Below are 18,042 nucleotides of genomic sequence, written 5' to 3'. Positions count from 1 at the left end.
TCGTGTTAATTTACTACCTGAACCTTTGCCATGTAAATAATACAGGTAAAGATAAACTTCACTAGCCCTGGACTCTGACCTTTGTTTAATGCCCCACCCGCTGTCTGATCTACCCTCCAACCCACCACTGGAAAGTTTGGTATTGTTACCTGGAAATTTAGAGCCAGAGAATAAATAGCTGGAGAGGCAGAGCGCGTTGGTTTTAGACAAGCCTCACGAGAAAGTACAAAAACACCAGCACAGGGACTTCCCTGGTGGTCCAGTGGTTAAGACTCTGCACTTCCAATGCAGAGGGCACGGGTTCGATCCCCCATGCCGTGCAGTGCGGCCAAAACAAAACAAAACAAAAACACTGGCACCTCTGAGAGTTCCTCTCTAATCAGCTGATAAGTTTTCCTCTCTTCCTCAGAAAGGTAACCAAATGGGGCCAATTCCTTTTCCACTTACCTGGTAGGGCTCCCAGCCACTCTGCCGCCCTCCCAGCTTTGCCCGCCCGAGCTGTGCTTTGCAGGCACCACAGTGCACCGTTTACTTAGACAAGAATAATTTAAACAAGTGATTTAATCCCTCTTACTCCCTATTGTTGAGCACACCTGTATTTATTTCTCTTCTTGTTGGAATGTTTCCTCTAACGGTGCTTTCAAAGAGGGGCTGTATGTGATAAAGGCGTTATCTCCTGTATATGCCTGATAATTTAGCAAAATCTAGCTTCAAAGTTCTTTCTCTTTGATACTTTAAAAATATTATTCAACTATCTTTTTTTTTTTTTTGTCTGCACCACACAGCATGTAGAATCCTAGCTCCCCAGCCAGGGATAGAACCTGTGCCCCCTGCAGCGGAAGTGCAGGGTCTTAACCATTGCACCGCCAGGACAGTCCCTATCTTCTTAAATCCAGTGTTACTATTAAAGAAATCTGAAGTCGATTGAATTTTGTTCCTTCCTCAGCCCTCTGCTATCCAGCTGCCTGGAACACAGAGGTAATGACTGGAGCTTTAGCTGCGAGTTTGAATCATGAAGAAGAGATGGGGGAACAGTGATCTGGAATGCAACCTGAGTCTTCAAAGACCTAGTAAAACAGAGCTACTACATCAGCCATGAACTGTCCACCTCCAAACTTCTACAAGAGAGAAAAATAAACTTTCATTGTGTTTATGCCACTGTTATTTGTAGTCTGTGTCATTAGCAGCTGAAATGAATCTTAATTCATTTATTGATTAAATCTGTCCTGGCTTATACTTTCCAGAAATCTGATTAAACTAATAGCTTTCATTGTTTTCTTATAACAAAGGTATCCCATTTATTTTATATAGTTAGAAAATACAGATAAGCAAAAAGGACAAAATAAAAATTACCTGTCATTCTTACTATCTAGAGATGAGTATGACTACTTTTTGAATATATTCTTCTGGACACAGACACACACACACATATTGTTTTAACTTTAGAAGATGAGGATCATCTGGAAAGGACTTCTGTTTCTCTCCCACACACCACAACCCAACCACCTGCGGCCTCCAGGAAGGTAGGGTGGGGGAGGGCCCGTCTCATAGTTTTTAGGTTTATTTCTCAGTCCTCTTCAACCTCCTTCTTGCTTCCGTGGCATCTTCAGGGTTGCACGGGAATGGGCCAGCAACTCAAGCACATTACCATAGTGTCAGCCCTGCATTATTTCTTTCATTGCACCAATCACTGTCTGAAGCTGTTATTTATGAATTTACTTGTTTCTCGTCTTTCTCTCCCAGCCTCCACTAGACCGTCAGCTCCACAAAGGAACCTGGCCTGTTCACAGCTGTCTTCCCAGCACCAGCACAGTGCATGGTAGAGAGATGTTCCCTAAATACAGATAGGTTGACTGAATCACTGAGCTGGTGCTGGAACCCAACCTGACTCCAGCCCAGGGCTTCTTGCTCCATATCTTGTGTTTTTCCCACCCAAGCCCCTGGATATCCATCATGGGCAGAGGTGGTATAGAGAGGCACAACAAAGCCCGCAACAAAGATATGGGGTCCTTCCCCCCAACATTGGCTATACCACTGTAGGATGATCAGACTTAGGGCAGAGCTGCTTGGATATGTTTGAATCCCCACTGCTTGCACACAGGAGGTGCTCAGAAAAGGTTTGCTTTATTGAATGGACATACAAACTCTCCAGGAGGAGATGTTTCAACATAATTACAGGGGGCAGGAAACACAGTAACTACAAGAGCAGATTGTGGGTTATACGGTGAAGGAGAGAGCTGAGTATTAACAAGTTATTGACCCAAAGGGGCCTTTGGTCTATACCGAGTAATAGAGGAGAGGTAAAGAGCGTTGACCAGCACTGCCCAATGCCCTAGCCACTCACTTCATGTAGTTATTTACACTTAATTGAAATGAAATAAAATCTAAATCTTGCACTAGCCAGATTTCAAGTGCTCCATAATAGCACATATGTCTAGTGGCTACTGCATTGGACAGTACAGATAATACAAAACACTTCCATCACCACCGAATGTTCTATCGGACGAAGCTGACTTAGACCCGTAGAATGAAAGGAAATGCATTCCTGCTTCTGACCTGGCCTACTGACATCCTCTTGTCCCCCTCCTGCACACATAGATCAGAACACCATCCGTGCCCCACATCTGCCCCCCTAGACTTTCCGTTCCACAGAGAGCAACACGATCTGCCTCCACTTCCCAGTGCGGAGGACAATGCCCTGCAGGTCATGAGGACTTGTTGAAACAATGAGCCCTCAATTCGTTTTCTAAATGCTGAAGGCCCAAAAGGTGAGTCAAGGACAGAAGTAACAGAAGAGACCCCTGCTTCCCTTCTTTTCTCACCTCACTACCCCCTTATCTGGTGCCCTGCCCCACCCGCCAACTTCACTTCAAAGCAGCAGTCACCGGCAGCCCGGCCTCCAAAACTTCCTGTCCCCGAACCATGAGAACTCAGAAATCTATCTGCTCCAGGCCTCAGACCAATCTAGCTTGTGAAGGTCCATTTGCTCACATGATAATTTTCTGTCTTCCTCTACCTTCGGGTCCTGTACACCTAGTAGGTGTTCAATAAATGTTGGATGGATGGATGGGTGGATGGATGGATGAACGGCTCAGTTTCCCCGCGTCTGCCGCAGGGACTGCGGGAGGCGCCACCATTAGAGGCCTGGGGGAGAGCCTCCGCTCCCGCCCAGCAGCCGGCTAGAGCTGGGCGATCCCGGCCCGCGGGCCGGGGGCCGGGCGGGGCGCAGCCCTCGGGGGCGTGTCCTCCCGGCCGCCGCCGCCGCCGTCTCCGCCGCCGCCGCTGCCGCTGCCCCCTCGAGAGGCAGGCAGCTGGCCAGGCAGGGCAGCAGCGGCCGCAGAAGGCGGGAGGCGGCGAGCATGGAGCGCGAGCTGGAGGCGCTGGCTGCTCGGCCCGCGCGCGCGGCTGAGCAGCCCTTCCAGGCGCTGGTGGAGGCGGCGGGCGGCTGCGGGCAGGTGTTGCTGGTGGGAGAACTGTGGGAGCGCGAGCAGAGCCGCGCGCTGCTGTGGGACTTCGCTCGGGCGGTGTTCCCGCCCCAGCAAGCCGCGGGCAAGCCGGGCGGCGAGGCGGCCGAGGGCGCGGGGCCCGGGGCGCCGGGGGCGCAGAAGGTGCCCGCGACCCGGGCGCGCGCCATCCGCTCACCGCTGGTCTTCGTGCTGTGCCGCGCGTCATCGCTGGCAGCCCGGGAGCCGCGGCGCCACCTGCGGGAGATGCTGCGGGACGTGCGCAGCCGGCGGCGGCCCGGCGCGGCGTTGGTCGGGGTGCTGGTGGCCGAGGCGGAGCCCGAGGACGCGGTGGCTCCGGAGCTGCGGCTACTGGAGGCGCTGCTGCGCACGGTATTCGGCCGCCAGGCTGGAGGCCCGGTGCAGGCGGCTGCCTACTGCCCCGGCCACCCGGCTTCCAACTTGACTGTTCAGGCGGCCGCCTGCAGGGCCCTGCAAGCCGCCGGGCGCTTGCGACCAGGTGAGTGGGCTCTAGGTCCCGGACGGCGTGGGCGGGCGGCGGCTGGGGGAAGGCCAGCTTTTTTGGCCAGCTCCCCCCTCATGGTACACCGAGGTAAACTGAGGCCAGGAGAGAGGAGGTGCCTAGAACTAGGCCTCCCAGGTAGGGCGGAGCGGGCCCTGGGCAACGGGCCGAGTCTGTCCCGGGTGGATCCTGAGTGCAAGGGATTCTGAGTGCTTAGGAAAGCCGAGGGGGCAAGCAGAAGTCAGGGGAGGTTGGTGGAAAGAGGGCTGGACTGAGCTGGGCACAGATCTGGGATTGGGGGGGGAGGGGAGGAGGAGACGGGAAAGCCTTGGGATGCACCAGTTTCAAGGTGGGAGGAGGACAAAATTGGGACTAGGGGGATATCCGGTGCCAGGAGCTTCTAGGACGCTCACAGCTAGGGATGCGCTAGAGACGCGACGGTGAAACGCCGCGGGGTCAAAAGAAGGCAAGGAATAAATGCCGGGGACTTGGAGGTGAGGGGAGAAAGGATGTGAGGGACTGAGGGCCTAGAGTTTACCAGTCCTTCTTGGCTACCCACTGCAGTGTCTCCCTCGCTTCCCTCCCCACTCTCCTGAAGTGTGGGGAGGGGAGTACGGGTCTTCTCCCAGCCCCAGTGACCGCTGCCATCAGCAAAAGGGTCAGAATCTCGTCCATCCGGATACACAGGGTTTTACAGAAGGTTTCCAGTGCCCCGAGATTAAAATATGGATGTTAAGTACAGCTGGATCTGGCAAAGCGGTGAAAAGCCGGAGTGATTTAGCTTCTAGCTTCTAGCTTCCTTCCCCCCACTCCTCTCCATCACCTGCCGCCCTCCAAGCTTTCCAGCCTCTGCCAACCTTCTTGCTAAAGAGTTAATGACGACAAAGGCTGTGTTCCGCCTCCCTGGGCATTGGTGTGTTAACTCAGCAACTGGGTGATGCCAGACTTACAGGGGTCGGGGGTGGGGCTTTTCCTGCAAGGAGACCTGGTACCTCTGATGTCGCAAATGTCACAGACTTACCTGCCAGCGTGGCCTGCCTAGGTGAAGACCATTCATCTCAGCTGTGGAGCCTGCCCTAACCTTCTCCTCCCCTTCCCGCAACTCTTCTGTTGAGTCTGTGAGGAAGCCAGCTAAATTTGAAACTCAAGGACCAGCATTCTGAAAGACATGGAGAACGTCCTGAGGTGGACTGTCATTCGGGTTGTTGCTGCCAGCACCTTTGCTGACCTGGCCCCATGGGGAAAATTTTCTGTCCCCTAATGAGCCTGTGCCTAGAAATTCTCTGAGCCCTTTGTCTCTTAGACATCTCTTATTCCCAGGGAACAACTTTTTTTTTTTGAATTTTATTTTATTTATTATTTTATACAGCAGGTTCTTATTAGTTATCCATTTTATACATATTAGTGTATACATGTCAGTCCCAATCTACCAGTTCATCCCACCACCCCCCATCCCCCACCCCCAGGGAACAACTTTTAATTCCCCAGAGCCAAGCTTGCTCTGGGCTCCTAAACTTTTTTTACATTGCAGTTGCCTCAGAGAGAAAAGCCTTTTCTTCCATCCTCCTTTTCCTGACCAATCCCATCTCACCATTCAGAACTGGACTTCCTCCTCCAGAAAGCCCTCCCTGACCCGCCCACTCTCATTTGCAAGTTCACAAATGAAACCCGAACCTGCTTCTGCATGGTTTTGTCACTTTCCCTTGTGAGTTTAATCACCACTGTATTCCCATTTCCTGACACCCTGCTTGGCATGCAGAATCCTTGCCTCTTTTTAAACACTAACATTTCAAATTTTTAACATTTTGCAAGGGAATCATTCTATATATTGTGTTAAAGTCGATTGTACTTTTATCAAAACATACTGAACATGAAACCTTTCGTTAATGACTAAAGGTCACGGGTGTAATTATAACTCATTGTCCAGTAATTTCTTCCAGGCTTTTGCGGTGGGTTGCACCATGGATTCATGCTCCTGAGGTTTTGCTAGTGCTTGCGGAGCTTTCCAGTCTCTTTCTCACTGTCTGATGCCTATTCTTATACTTGTAGGTTGCCTGCCTCTTGGTAGTGCTCTTTTACCCAGTTTATGCTTAATTCAGATGCATTTTGGTTGAAAAACAAGGACCCAATCTTTTTAGAATTGGGTACAGATTAAGAGTAAATTGGCCCCAAGTGAAGAATTATGAGAAAGGATTTTCTGTGTCTTGGCTCTCCGGAGTCCTTTTTTAAAACTTTGTTCCAGTTGACCTTATTCCAGGTGGTTAGGGATCTCAAGTAAATCCCCAGATAACTGAGGTGGTACTATAATAAGGAAACTCGAATCGACATGTAATTGTTTTGTGTGTGATTATCAAAAAAGATTAATTCTATTTCTATTAAGAAATAGTTTGATGGCCATTTCAAGAATAGTTGAATGGCCATCATTAAAAAATCTACAAATAATAGGGACTTCCCTGGCAGTCCAGTGGTTAAGATGCCTCACTTCCAATGCAGGGGGCGCGGGTTTGAACCCTGGTAGGGGAACTAAGATCCCACATGCTGCGTGGCCCCCCCGCAAAAAAGTCTACAAATAATAAATGTTGGAGAGGGTATGGAGAAAAGGGAGCCCTCTGTACTGTTGGTGGGAATGTAAATTGGTGCAGCGATTATGGAAAACAGTATGGAGTTCCTCAAAAAAATAAAAATAGAGTCGCCCTATGATCCAGCAATTCCACTCCTGGGCATATACCCAGACAAAACTATAATTCGAAAAGATACATGCACCCCTATGTTCATAGCAGCACTATGTACAATAGGCAAGACATGGAAACAACCTAAATGTCCATTGATAGATGAATGGATAAAGATGTGATATATATATATATCACATTGTGTGTGTGTATGTGTATATATATATATATATATATATACACAAAATGGAATATTACTCAGCCATAAAAAGAATGAAATAATGCCATTTGCAGCAACATGGATGCAACTAGAGATTATCATACTAAGTGAAGTAAGTCAGAAAGAGAAAGACAAATACCATATGTTATCACTTATATGTGGAATCCTAAATGCGACACAAATGAACATACCTACAAAACAGAAACAAACTCTCAGACATAGAGAACAGACTTATGGTTGCCAAGGAGGAGGAGGGGTGGGGGAGGGAAGGATTGGGAGTTTGGAATTAGCAGATGCAAGCTACTGTATATAGGATGGATAAACACCAAGGTCCTACTGTATAGCACAGGGAACTATATTCAGTATCCTGTGAAAAACCAGAATGGAAAAGAATATGAAAAAAGTATATATATGTATGACTGAGTGACTTTGCTGTACAGCCGAAATTAACACAACATCGTAAATCAACTAAACTTCAATAAAATTTAAAAAATAGTTTGAACTACAAATCCGGGGGTAGGGGGGCAATTACTGCTTCTTGAGTTTTTTCTTTGGTGCTATGTAATTGTAATTAATTTCATGTCATTTTTGTTACTGTAGTTTCTCCAACATGGTACCTACATAGAGTTTTTGCAAAGATGAAATTAGGTAATAGGTATATAAAAGCAGTCTTTCTTTTTGGTTTTTTTTTTTAAAGCTCAAAAACCTACCCCCTTTTGCAAATCAGAATCTTTCTTTTTTAATCAGGCAGTTAAAACTAGGGCAGTTGACAGTTGAAGCTCTTGGGTGGCTGAACAGAAAGTCTCTCAGTCGTGTCATGCCCCATCTGACCCCACTGCCTCTTGGACCTTGTGTTCTTTCTAGCAGAAGGAGCGTGGGAGAGACCCGGCCTCCAAGGACTGCTGGCATGCTTTTCCTGGGGTCCCTGGAGCCGGGGGAAGGACCCAGATGCCACTTCCCCCAGTGACCCAGCTCAGGGTGAGTGTGTCGCCTTCCTGGCTTCCTGGACCCTGAGGGGGGCCTGGGGTTAAGGTCACGTGCACACAGTGGACCATAGGGATGGAGTGGCCCACCATCGGCGAAGACGTTGCCTTGTGCGGGACGTGGGGATGAGCAACGTGAGGTGCCTTGACCCCCAGGCAGCCGGCACTCAGGCTGGGTCATCGGGGCTCTCGCCCCAGGAGTCTCTGACTAGGGAAGGGGTTGTGGGCGGGGCTGGAAGACAGTTGCCAGACGTAGGTGATGGGGCACCTGGAGCCAAACGCATTGTCTCCCCTGAGGATCCAGGGAGTTTAACAAGTGACTTTTGAGCTGGAGGTTGGGGGATTTTCTTAGAAATGGGAAGATTTGGAGAGGGAACACCATGAACAAAGGCTTGACAGCATGATGTCAAGCTCAGAAAAGAGTGTCCTGGGGGTGAGGTGCAGAATGAGACTGGTGAGGGCCAAGGCTGAAGAGGAGAGTTGGAGTCACATCAGGGCCCTGGACCCAAGTCTGTCAGGAATAGGGAACCCTGGTGACTTCTGAGCAGGGGTGTGCGCTGATTAGGGTGTATAGCGAAGTGACTGGACTGCAGGAGCAGCGAGAGACCAGAGGCAGAGCCCACCTAGGGGGGGACTGCACCCTGCTGGAGCACTGAGGTCCCCACCTTGCTGGCTGTCACCTCCAAGAGGCCCTGAAGCTGTCTCCTCTCCCAGGCTCCCTCAATACACAGCAGCTGCTCCTTCCATCCTGAGGAGAATCTCCAGTCTCCTATAACATAACATAATCACAGGAGTGACTCCCAATCACAGGAGTGACTCCCCATCACCTTCGTCACATACCCAGATCTATGGCATGACCATCTCATCAGAATCACAGGCCCCACCCACACTCAGAGGAGGGGATTATGCAGGATAAGTACACCAAGGAATGGGAATCTTGGGGGCTGTCTTAGAATTCTGTCTACACAATTGAAAGCTCAAAAAATACAAAAGAAGAAACACAAATATTAAAAATCATTCATTTAATTCCCCCACTCCGAGTCAACTATAATTTAGGTAGACCATTCTGTCTGTCTGTCCATCTAGCTATCTATTTATATTGCCTTGTACTACTTAAATATTAATAAATTCACTTCTATATAATATATAAATCATCTGCAAAATACATCACATTTTAATATATTTAACTGCAAAAATGTTAACGTCAACCTCTCCATCATCATTTTGGATGTATCTGGAAACTAAAGGGGAAAAAAAGCAAAGGAATCATAAACATTTTTTTTTCTTTTTTTTGGCTGCGTTGGGTCTTCTTTGCTGCGCTTGGGCTTTCTCTAGTAGCGTCAGGCAGGGGCTACTCCTCATTGCAGTGCTCAGGCTTCTCATTGCGGTGGCTTTTCTTGTTTCAGGGCTCAAGCTCTAGGGCACGTGGGCTTCAGTAGTTGTGACCACAAGCTCAGTAGCTGTGACTCAGGGGCTTAGTTGCTCCGCGGCATGTGGCATCATCCCGGACCAGGGCTCGAACCTGTGTCCCCTGCATTGACAGGCAGATTACTAACCACTGTGTCACCAGGGAAGTCCCCATAAACAGCTTTATGTAACTCTTTGATCACCTCTCTCTGTAGCATATACCAAATTGTTTAGTCTCATGTAGAAGTGAAGGTATTAAATGCAAATTGCGTGTGCAGGCTATACATAAACATTTATAATATACATAATAAATAGCAGATTATACATACATACATTTACATACACTGTTTTAGAATCTGCTTTCTTTATCAATAGCATACTGTGATTGTGCAGTATTCCACAGCGATAATTATATGTCAACATCTTTCATCTTTTTTTTTTGAGGTGATCGTAGATTCACGTGCAATTAATCTGACACAATTAATTGCATGTGATTACACAATTACACAATTGTAAGAAATCACATTAAGAGATCCTGTGTACATCTTGCCCAGTTTTCCCCCATGTACATGTCGCAAAACTATAGGATAATATCATAGCCTGGGTGTTGACATTGAAACAATCCACAGACCTTACTCAGATTTCCTGAATTTTACTTGTGTATGTGTGTGTGTGTGTGTGTGTGCATTCAGTCCTATGGAATTTTATACATCATTTTTATTTATTTATTTTTGGCTACCTTGGGTCTTCGTTGCGGTGCACGGGCTTCTCATTGTGGTGGCTTCTCTTGTTGCGGAGCACGGACTCTCGGCACGTGGGCTTCAGTAGTTGTGGCTTGCGGTCTCTAGAGCGCAGGCTCAGCAGTTGTGGCCCACGGGCTTAGTTGCTCCACGGCATGTGGGACCTTCCTAGACCAGGGATCAAACCCATGTCCCCTGCATTGGCAAGCGGATTCTTAACCGCTTCTCCACCAGGGAAGCCCTGTACGTCATTTTTAATGCCTGAATCCCATAATGTGACTGAGCCACAGTTTACTCAGCCAATCCCTTTGTCAGATATCGAATCAGTTAGGATGCTCTCAGCTATAGGTAAAGAAGCCATGACTCAAACTAGCAGAAGCAGACGAGGAATTCATCATCTCACCTAAAAGACAGTCTAGAGGTGGAGTCAGTTTCAGGGCTGGTTGATTTAGGGGTCCAGCAACACTTTCAAGGACCCAGGTTTTTTCCTTCTCTTTGCTGGGCCGTCCTCAGTGCTGTTTCCATCCGTATGCTGGTAGCAAGATGGCTGGAGCAGTTCCACTAATTATTCCTAATTATTTCCTTAGGATAAAATCCTAGAAGTGGAATTGCTGGGTCAAAGGGTATGTACATTTTTAAGGTTTTCGCTACGTATTTTGTTGTGTTTTTAAAGTAGAGAGTCACTGGGGCCAACTCCTTCCCTTTCATTCCCAGCTTACCCACTCATAAACTTTATCTTCTCATTGGGTGATTCCTTCTCTTGTGTTCCAGGTAACTTCCAGGATCCTGAGGAGGAGCTGGCACTGACAGTCGTATATCCCAATGGAGATTGCGAGGATCCCAGAAAGGGTTCAGTAGCCTGTGATAGAGTTGCCTCCACTCCCACTGAGCCCGCCGGAGACTTGAGATGAAGGCTGGACCCGTGGCTGCCCCGGCTCTAACCTACAGACAGGGGGCTGGCTCTCACTGAGCTACCCTGCCTCCGTGTTGACCTTGGGATGCTACAAAACCCCACCTTCCAGGGGGCTGTTGCATTGACCTGTTACCAGCCAAGCAGCGGGACTTACTAAGCTAAGCAGGACCTAAGAAAGTGTATCCTCCGGGAATCTGCCCCCCCCCCCTCGCATTTGCTCACTCTCTGGTCACTGTGGGGTTATTTTTTCTCTCTGTGCCGTGGTTTCTCTATGCCATTGAGACAGCTGGCTATCTGCTTTGAGGTTCTGCGGTGCTGTGACATCCCATGATTGTTTGCATGAGTATCCATCATTTCAAGAGCAGCTGGACTAGAAATCATCAGATCTGAGAGGGGAGCCTTGGACCTGTCACTCAACCTTTGGGTCTTCTGTTTCTCAAACACGTGAGGGCGCTACCAGCCTAGTGGCTCTCAGCCAGGGGCCAGGCTACCCGCTCCAGGCAGTATTGGAAATTTGTGTGTGTGTGTGTGCATGTGTGTGCATGTGTGGTGTGCTGGGAGAGTCACTGCAACTGTGGGACAGCCCTGGAATTTAGTGGGCATCTCACAATGTGCAGGGCAATCTCCAGCAGCACAAAATTGTTCCATTCAAAATGCCAATCATGGCAACTCTGAGAAACTGTAGATGAGACAATCTCCTCCCTGTCAAATTCTAGGAAGAGTCCCCCAGAGCAGAGAGAGTTGGGCTTCCTGGGGCTTTGGCTCCCAGGGCAAGGCAGAATAAAGATGCATTGCCACCCTGGGGGCCTTTAGGGCCAGAGCCAGTATGGTCCCTGTGCTGCAGGCCCAGGGTATAAATAGCTTTGCACATTCTTGAGAAGAAAGGACCATGTTTCTTCCTCATGTTGACATTAACTTTCTGTGCCGCGTTCTTTGAGAATAAAGATGCTTGGGACTAACCACAGCACCAAACAGAAGGAAAGTTAGGGGTATGGATTACAAGAGCATAGGATCTGTTCTCGATCTCAGGTCCTAACCCGAGGTCAAAGCAGATGAAGCCCAGAGGTGCCGAGTTCCTCAATCCTTTTTTCTCTGTTTATGAGTCAGTCAGGGTCAATGATGTTCCCTTAAAAGCCGGGAAGACCATCTGACTGTTCACTCAGAGAGGGAACTCTGTATTAACTCCCTTGTCTTTCTCACCTGCCCCTGGAGAAATCCAGTCTTTGGAATGGCAAGCACAGCTCCTGATTTTCCCAAGTAGAAAGCACTGTCTAAGGGAAGCAGCTAAATTCATTCATTCACGCATGATTCACTCAGCAGACGTGCAGTTGTGCCCAGCACTCTGCAAGATGCTACGTAACTTGTATTAGTTATTTCAGTTCTTGCTGTGATGGCGACCAAATGGGGAATGGGAAACCTTCTGTGGCCGAGGAGCTCTTTGATGCTAAGGAGGGGCCCTCCCTGCTCTATGCCTCAATTTATTCTCTATAATAGGGAGCCTGGTCCATAGGTCCATATTCTCTATAATAGGGAGCCACACTCCATAGGAGTGTGAGGGCAGGTAGGATGACAGGAAGGATACAGCTGACTTCCTCCTACACAAAATGAATTGCTGTTGACTTTGTTTTAAAATGGGGAGCCCCATTCCTTGGACCTCTACCACCACGGCCACGGCCACCTCCCGGGAAGAGAGGAAGCAGGAGAGGAGCCCACGTTGCCTGTCAACCAAGTCCTCCAGCTGCCCTGAAGAGTGCAAGATGTGCGCCTGCGCAAGCTCGCCTGCACCCTGCTCTGATCCGAGTTGGATCCAGAATTGCATACAGACCAATTTCTGCCTCAGTGTTATCTCGACCAGAGGCTAGGGCTGGAGAGGGCTCTTCAGTACTTAATGGGGCCCAGAATGGTGTGTCTCAGTTAATCCAAAGGGAGTTTTAGACCAGTGCAATCAGCAGAGACATTGATACTACAGCCAATTTTATTGGTGCAGGTGCTGCAGCACTAGGAGTGGCTGATTCTGGTGCTGTTATGGGAACAGCCTTTGGCAGCCTCATCATTGGTTTCGCCAGAAACCCTTCGCTGAAGCAGCAACTGTTCTCACACGCTATCCTGGGATTTGACTTGTCTGAAGCTATGGGTCTCTTGTTTGACGGTTGCTTTCTTGATTTTGTTTGCCATATAACAGAAATTACTGCTTGAAATGTTGGCATTCATATTAATTACAGATATAATTCTGTGGATCTTACTGTGACTCCAAAAACAGTAGTATTGGTTTCATGGAAATGAGTGTTATTTCCAAAGTCATTTCATTAAAGATGAAAACGTTAAAAAATAAAAAAATAAGATAAAATGGGGAGACTGGTATTTTTTTTAATAAATTTATTTGTTTTATTTATTTATTTTTGGCTGCATTGGGTCTTCGTTGCTGCGCGCGGGCTTTCTCTAGTTGCCACAAGCGGGGGCTGCTCTTCGTTGCAGTGCGTGGGCTTCTCATTGCAGAGCACGGGCTCTAGGCACGCGGGCTTCAGTAGTTGTGGCTTGTGGGCTCTAGAGCGCAGGCTCAGTAGCTGTGACACCCGGGCTTAGTTGCTCCGCGGCATGTGGGATCTTCCCAGACCAGTGATCGAACCTGTGTCCCCTGCGTTGGCAGGCGGATTCTTAACCACTGCACCACCAGGGAAGCCCCAAGACTGGTATTTTTGAAGCTGCTATATTTTTCTATTTCTCTGTTAATTTCTTTGTAATAATTTGGTTGAAGTTTTGTTATTTGATGGGGGTGGCGGGAGCTTTTTTTAAGTTAGGAAATTGTCTAAGGCAGAAGTCACATGACAGTACCCTCTGCTGTGTTTAAAAATCTTCTGTATTTGTTGCCAACATTTGAAACTTGGGAGATTGCATGTAAAAAAGCTGGTTTTCTGGGTGAAGGATGGGGCATGTTGTCCTCTCCAGTGTCCTGCATCCCTCCCGCCCACCTCTGCCACTCCTCTGCTTCTCTTCATCTGAATATGCCATTGCCTGGTCCTGGTCCAGGTGGGCAAGTGAGTTTGCAAGCCTCTGGTATAAAGGGTGGTTTACTCATTATTTTTTCGTTACCTTCAGTATTTGCTGTGAATAGTTGAAGAGAGAAGGTCTTTCTTTACTGAGATTTGGGTTCTGCCTCCCAAATGTTAAACGAGACTGAGACCCATCTTTGCTTCCTTGAGAATGGCTAAGATACGCCCCATCCTTTCTGGAAATGTTGTTGCCGTCTTCTAGCAGACAGAAGAGCTAGGTAGCAGAAGGGATGGCTTTGGCAGTGGGTCTCTCCTCTAGGGACCCTTTACAAGGCACAAAGGTTGGGGTGGGCCTGTCTGAGGGCAGAATTAGGTCAGTGGTACCAGGAGCCATCGGTGAGGGGCCTCCAGTCAGGTCCCCGTGTGGGCCCTTCGGTGCTCATCTTTCTAATATGGCAGTGGTTGTGTTACTTCTGACTTGAATCAATAATTCCTAATATCTAATAAAACCAAACAGTACCTAATTGCCGGCTAATTGGAAACGGAATGGATCTTTATTCTCATAAAAGTGTTCCTTGAAGGGACCCTTGGGAGCAAGGCATCTGGTTAAATGGCAGATGGAATGGAATTCCATGGATAATAAATGGAATCGTCTGGCCTAAAGTCCCTCAGTCCTGCCCTGGGTGACATCTCCACAACCCTATTGCCTGGGATTGGAAAACATGTAGCTGGAAAGTGTAAGTAGATATTTAAAAAGAGGTTTTTTTTTTAAGAGATAGCATTTAACTTGGTATTTATTAGGGTGTGTGTCTGCACACGTGAATGTCTAACGAGATAAAATGGCCTTAATGGAGTCTCAGAGAACCCTTTACACTACGTGCGTCACAGTTTCCTCTCAAAATATTTGTTTACGAGACCTTCTGCACAAGAATCCCTTGGTTATCAAACCAAAGTTTAAGGCAAAGCTGCAAAGGGGTCAAGGGCTGAGGCCCCTCCACCTGTGGTCTAAACAAGCCCCTCTTACCGGGGGCAGACCACCTAGGACCCCACCTCGCTGGGGAAGGTTGACAGTGGCCACGTGAACCTGAAAGCAGTCTGTACTTCAAAGTGTAGCAGATCCGTGCTGCAGGGCTGCCCCTGTGGTCAGGAGGCTGCACTTTGTCCTGTTTGGGTGGTCAGGAGGCTGCACTTTGTCCTGTTTGGGTGGCAAACATAGCCAGCACAGTAGAGGAGCCGGTTATTTTGTACCCAGATGACCCCCTTCTGACCTGGTTTTGTGTGTAAGTGGATCAAGGATTGGGACAGACGAGGAAGTTGGCCTGGGCAGCCTGCCATATGCTGACACGTGGAAAGTTCAAGGGGAAATGGAGAGGGCAGGGGTGACGCCCAGGACCCCACACGTATCCCTCTGATGCCTTTGGCCCCTGGGCCAGAGCCCTCTGGTTGCCTTTTATTTGAGGCTGCCTAATACGGAGGAGAAACAGACACTACCCCACTGGGCCATGCTGTGGTTCACAGGGATCTTGGAATTCGACTCCAAGGGACCATGGTGTGCGACTGGGCGCTAGGGCTGCTGTGGGTCCAGGGCTCTGGCAAAAGAGAGAATCTTGTCTGGCTTCCTCCCTGAGCTGCTCAGCTCCAGCCAGGGTTCCTGCTGAAGTGCAGACAGTGAATTTCAGAGACCCTCAGGCAGAAATGCAGATGTTCAGTCTCAAGTCATGCTTGTTGCTGTCCTGCTCTGCACTTACATGGAGTAATTAGGCGCTTAGCTTAGTCCTTGGAGCCAAGCCCTCAGAATGAGTCCTGGCTGCAGAAACTCGGTCTCTGTCTTGTCACATGAGTTCTTTCTCTCCCTCACTGTTTAACAAGGTCTTCTCAGAGCAGGGTGTTGCCTCAGATCATCACCCTAAGCCCAGAATGCCTTCACTCTGACATCCCTCCCCTCCCCCGTCCCAGGTGCATAGCCCTCTCCAGAACAGCCCCTTGATCCCTGACAGGGGTGGGTCTCACTTTCAGATTCTGCCCCCTGATCTGGTCTGGCCCCGTACGTGCCACCAGCAAAGAGCAGCCATGATGGTGAAGCAGGCCAAGGGGCCAGGCCTGAATAGGAGGGCAGAGGGACTGAGACCTCGGGGTGAGTCTAGACCAGCCCTGTCTCAGAAGAACCTACCAGGCACATAGGTAGCTTTAAATTTTCTAGTGTCCACATTAGAAAAAAAAAAAAATCAAAAGAAACAGGTGAAATTAATTTTATGAACATTTTATTTAGCCCAGTATGTCCAAAATAGTATCATTTCAACTGTAAATATAAAAAAAAACTTTAATGAGGCATTTTGCGTCTCTGAAACCCTGTGAGAACTTTACACTTACAGCCAATTCAGAAATTAAATTTTTATCCAATATACTTAATCTGTATTTAGAGTTCATTAAATTTATAGTTGAAAAAATATATTCACATCCTCAATTGTTCCAAAGATACTTAAAAAGTTTTCCAATGACTGAATTGGGTACCAGTCTTCAAATGTCAATAAAATACAATTTTAATTTAAAATCAGTTCCTGGGTTGCACTAGCCACATTTCAAGTGGCCACCTGGGTCTAGTAGCCAGCCACTAGATAGGACAGCCAGAGTGCAGGAGGTCTCGCTTGAGGGTTCATTGTGGCTCCTCCCACCCCTGGCCACTTGCCCAGAGCTGGTTGGTCATCATAGACCCGCCCCCCGCCCCCAGCCACCCCTCCCCCAGCGAGGGAACAGTGGCTTCCAGCATCACTTCATCGAGGGCAGACTTCCGGTTGCCCATGATAGGCGTTGCCCTCCTGGACCCTGTCCTTAGGGGGAAGAGAGGCCAGCGTCTCCGATGGCTTCCCGGGTTCTTTCGTGCCTCAGTCCATCCAAAACAATTACAGCCCCAGCTGGGCGTTTCCCTCCAACCAAGCACATACCTACGGGAGGCCCGAGTCACCGTCTGCGTTTCACGTTTCTGCTGCCTGAATAAACGCTTTTACTCTGAAAGCACGTGGCCGGCGTGCTGTACAGGAAGCAACCACTAGCCTCGTGGCCAGTTTTATTTCGCGCTGTTCTATGCCAAGCCCTTGATTAGAGCACCTCCCCTCACAAGCTGCGCCAGGTAGGTGGACCAGCCCCCTCTACAGCAGGGCTCAGGTGACCCCAGGGCTGCTGTGCAACAGGGATTTTATCCCTGGTGTCCTGGCACCGACACCGCCCTTTCCACCTTATCACTGTGCAGCTCAAAAAGCAGTCGAGCCCAGTCCTTGACAGGAGACCGAGCCCTCCTAAGACCCAGGATTCAAATGCCAGAAGGCTCGCGGGTTGAGGGGATGGGGGTGGGTAGAGGTGGGTGGTCATAGAGCGCTCGCCCCTTCCCATGAGCTCTGCCTTCTGTGGAACGCTGTGACCACTAGAGGGCGCCGCGCGGGCCAGGGAGGTGCTTCGGCGAAGCTTCGGACTGAATCCTGCTCAAGGTGGGCACATCCGCAAAGAAAAATCAGGGTCACGGTTTCCTCCCGGCACCCTGACAGAGGTCCCCGCCTAGTGCGTAACTGTGTGAGCCCACAGCTGACCTCGTTTGGGTTTTGAGATCTTTTGTGTTATTCCTGTATTTGGAGGGAGATAGTTGTTTATGAACAGAGCACTGGGTAAGAATTCTTTCTGTGGTTTTACTGTGTCCTAAGTGTCCTCTAAAAAGAGCACATTTTAGAGTCTTGGAGAGGGCAGGGGTTTCTGAGACACTGGTCTGAGTTCTAGCCTTGTGCCAATAACTAACTGACCCTGTGCTGATCCATTCATCCAACAAATATTTATTGAGCACCAGCTATGTGCCTGACCCTGTACTAGTTACTCTAGGGGACACGGAGATGAATAAGATGTGGCTGTGCCCTTGAGTAGTTCCTTGTCCAGTTGGGACATAGGCAAGAAGACATGATTATAGCTGTGTGGGTAAAGGCTGTAACGGGACACATGGTGGGGTGGTCAAGGAAGGCTTCCTGGAGGAGGTGCTGGGGATGAGGGGGAGAGGCCTTGAAGACAGAGCAGAGAGCAGGTACTGAGGTCAGAGACAAGGTACCATGCCCGCACAGCCTTTTTGGGAATCGGAGCAGTTCAGGATGGCCAGAGTGTGGCACACGGGGCAGAGG

At 49.0% G+C, this 18,042-nt stretch overlaps 2 protein-coding genes and 1 pseudogene across 3 annotated transcripts in view; all 3 read left to right on the top strand.

The window, feature by feature from the left end:
- SPATA3 (spermatogenesis associated 3) overlaps positions 1-1,051 on the top strand; it is a 28,389-nt gene extending 27,338 nt beyond the window's left edge. The window contains exon 4 of the mRNA XM_073806971.1: positions 947-1,051. The gene's annotated coding sequence lies outside the window, so the exon portion shown is untranslated. The remainder of the gene's footprint in view (positions 1-946) is intronic.
- Positions 1,052-3,350: 2,299 nt separating this feature from the next.
- Positions 3,351-12,517, top strand: C7H2orf72 (chromosome 7 C2orf72 homolog). Of its 2 annotated transcripts, none has more exons than XM_073807138.1 (3): positions 3,351-3,963; positions 7,723-7,833; positions 10,757-12,517. In XM_073807138.1, exons 1-3 carry the CDS (start codon positions 3,360-3,362, stop codon positions 10,894-10,896), a joined length of 855 nt encoding a protein of 284 aa, XP_073663239.1. In that variant the 5' UTR covers positions 3,351-3,359; the 3' UTR covers positions 10,897-12,517. The 2 variants fall into 2 exon arrangements, with proteins under 2 accessions (XP_073663239.1, XP_033715450.1); XM_033859559.2 differs by having other exon boundaries at positions 7,720-7,833.
- On the top strand, positions 12,507-13,077 carry LOC101328909 (ATP synthase F(0) complex subunit C3, mitochondrial pseudogene; annotated as a pseudogene).
- Positions 13,078-18,042: the final 4,965 nt, after the last annotated feature.

This window comes from Tursiops truncatus, chromosome 7 (genome assembly GCF_011762595.2).
Source record: "Tursiops truncatus isolate mTurTru1 chromosome 7, mTurTru1.mat.Y, whole genome shotgun sequence".
Lineage (NCBI taxonomy): Eukaryota > Metazoa > Chordata > Mammalia > Artiodactyla > Delphinidae > Tursiops > Tursiops truncatus.
The sequence above is the reverse complement of the archived record's forward strand: the minus strand, read 5'-3'. Positions and strand labels throughout refer to the sequence as shown.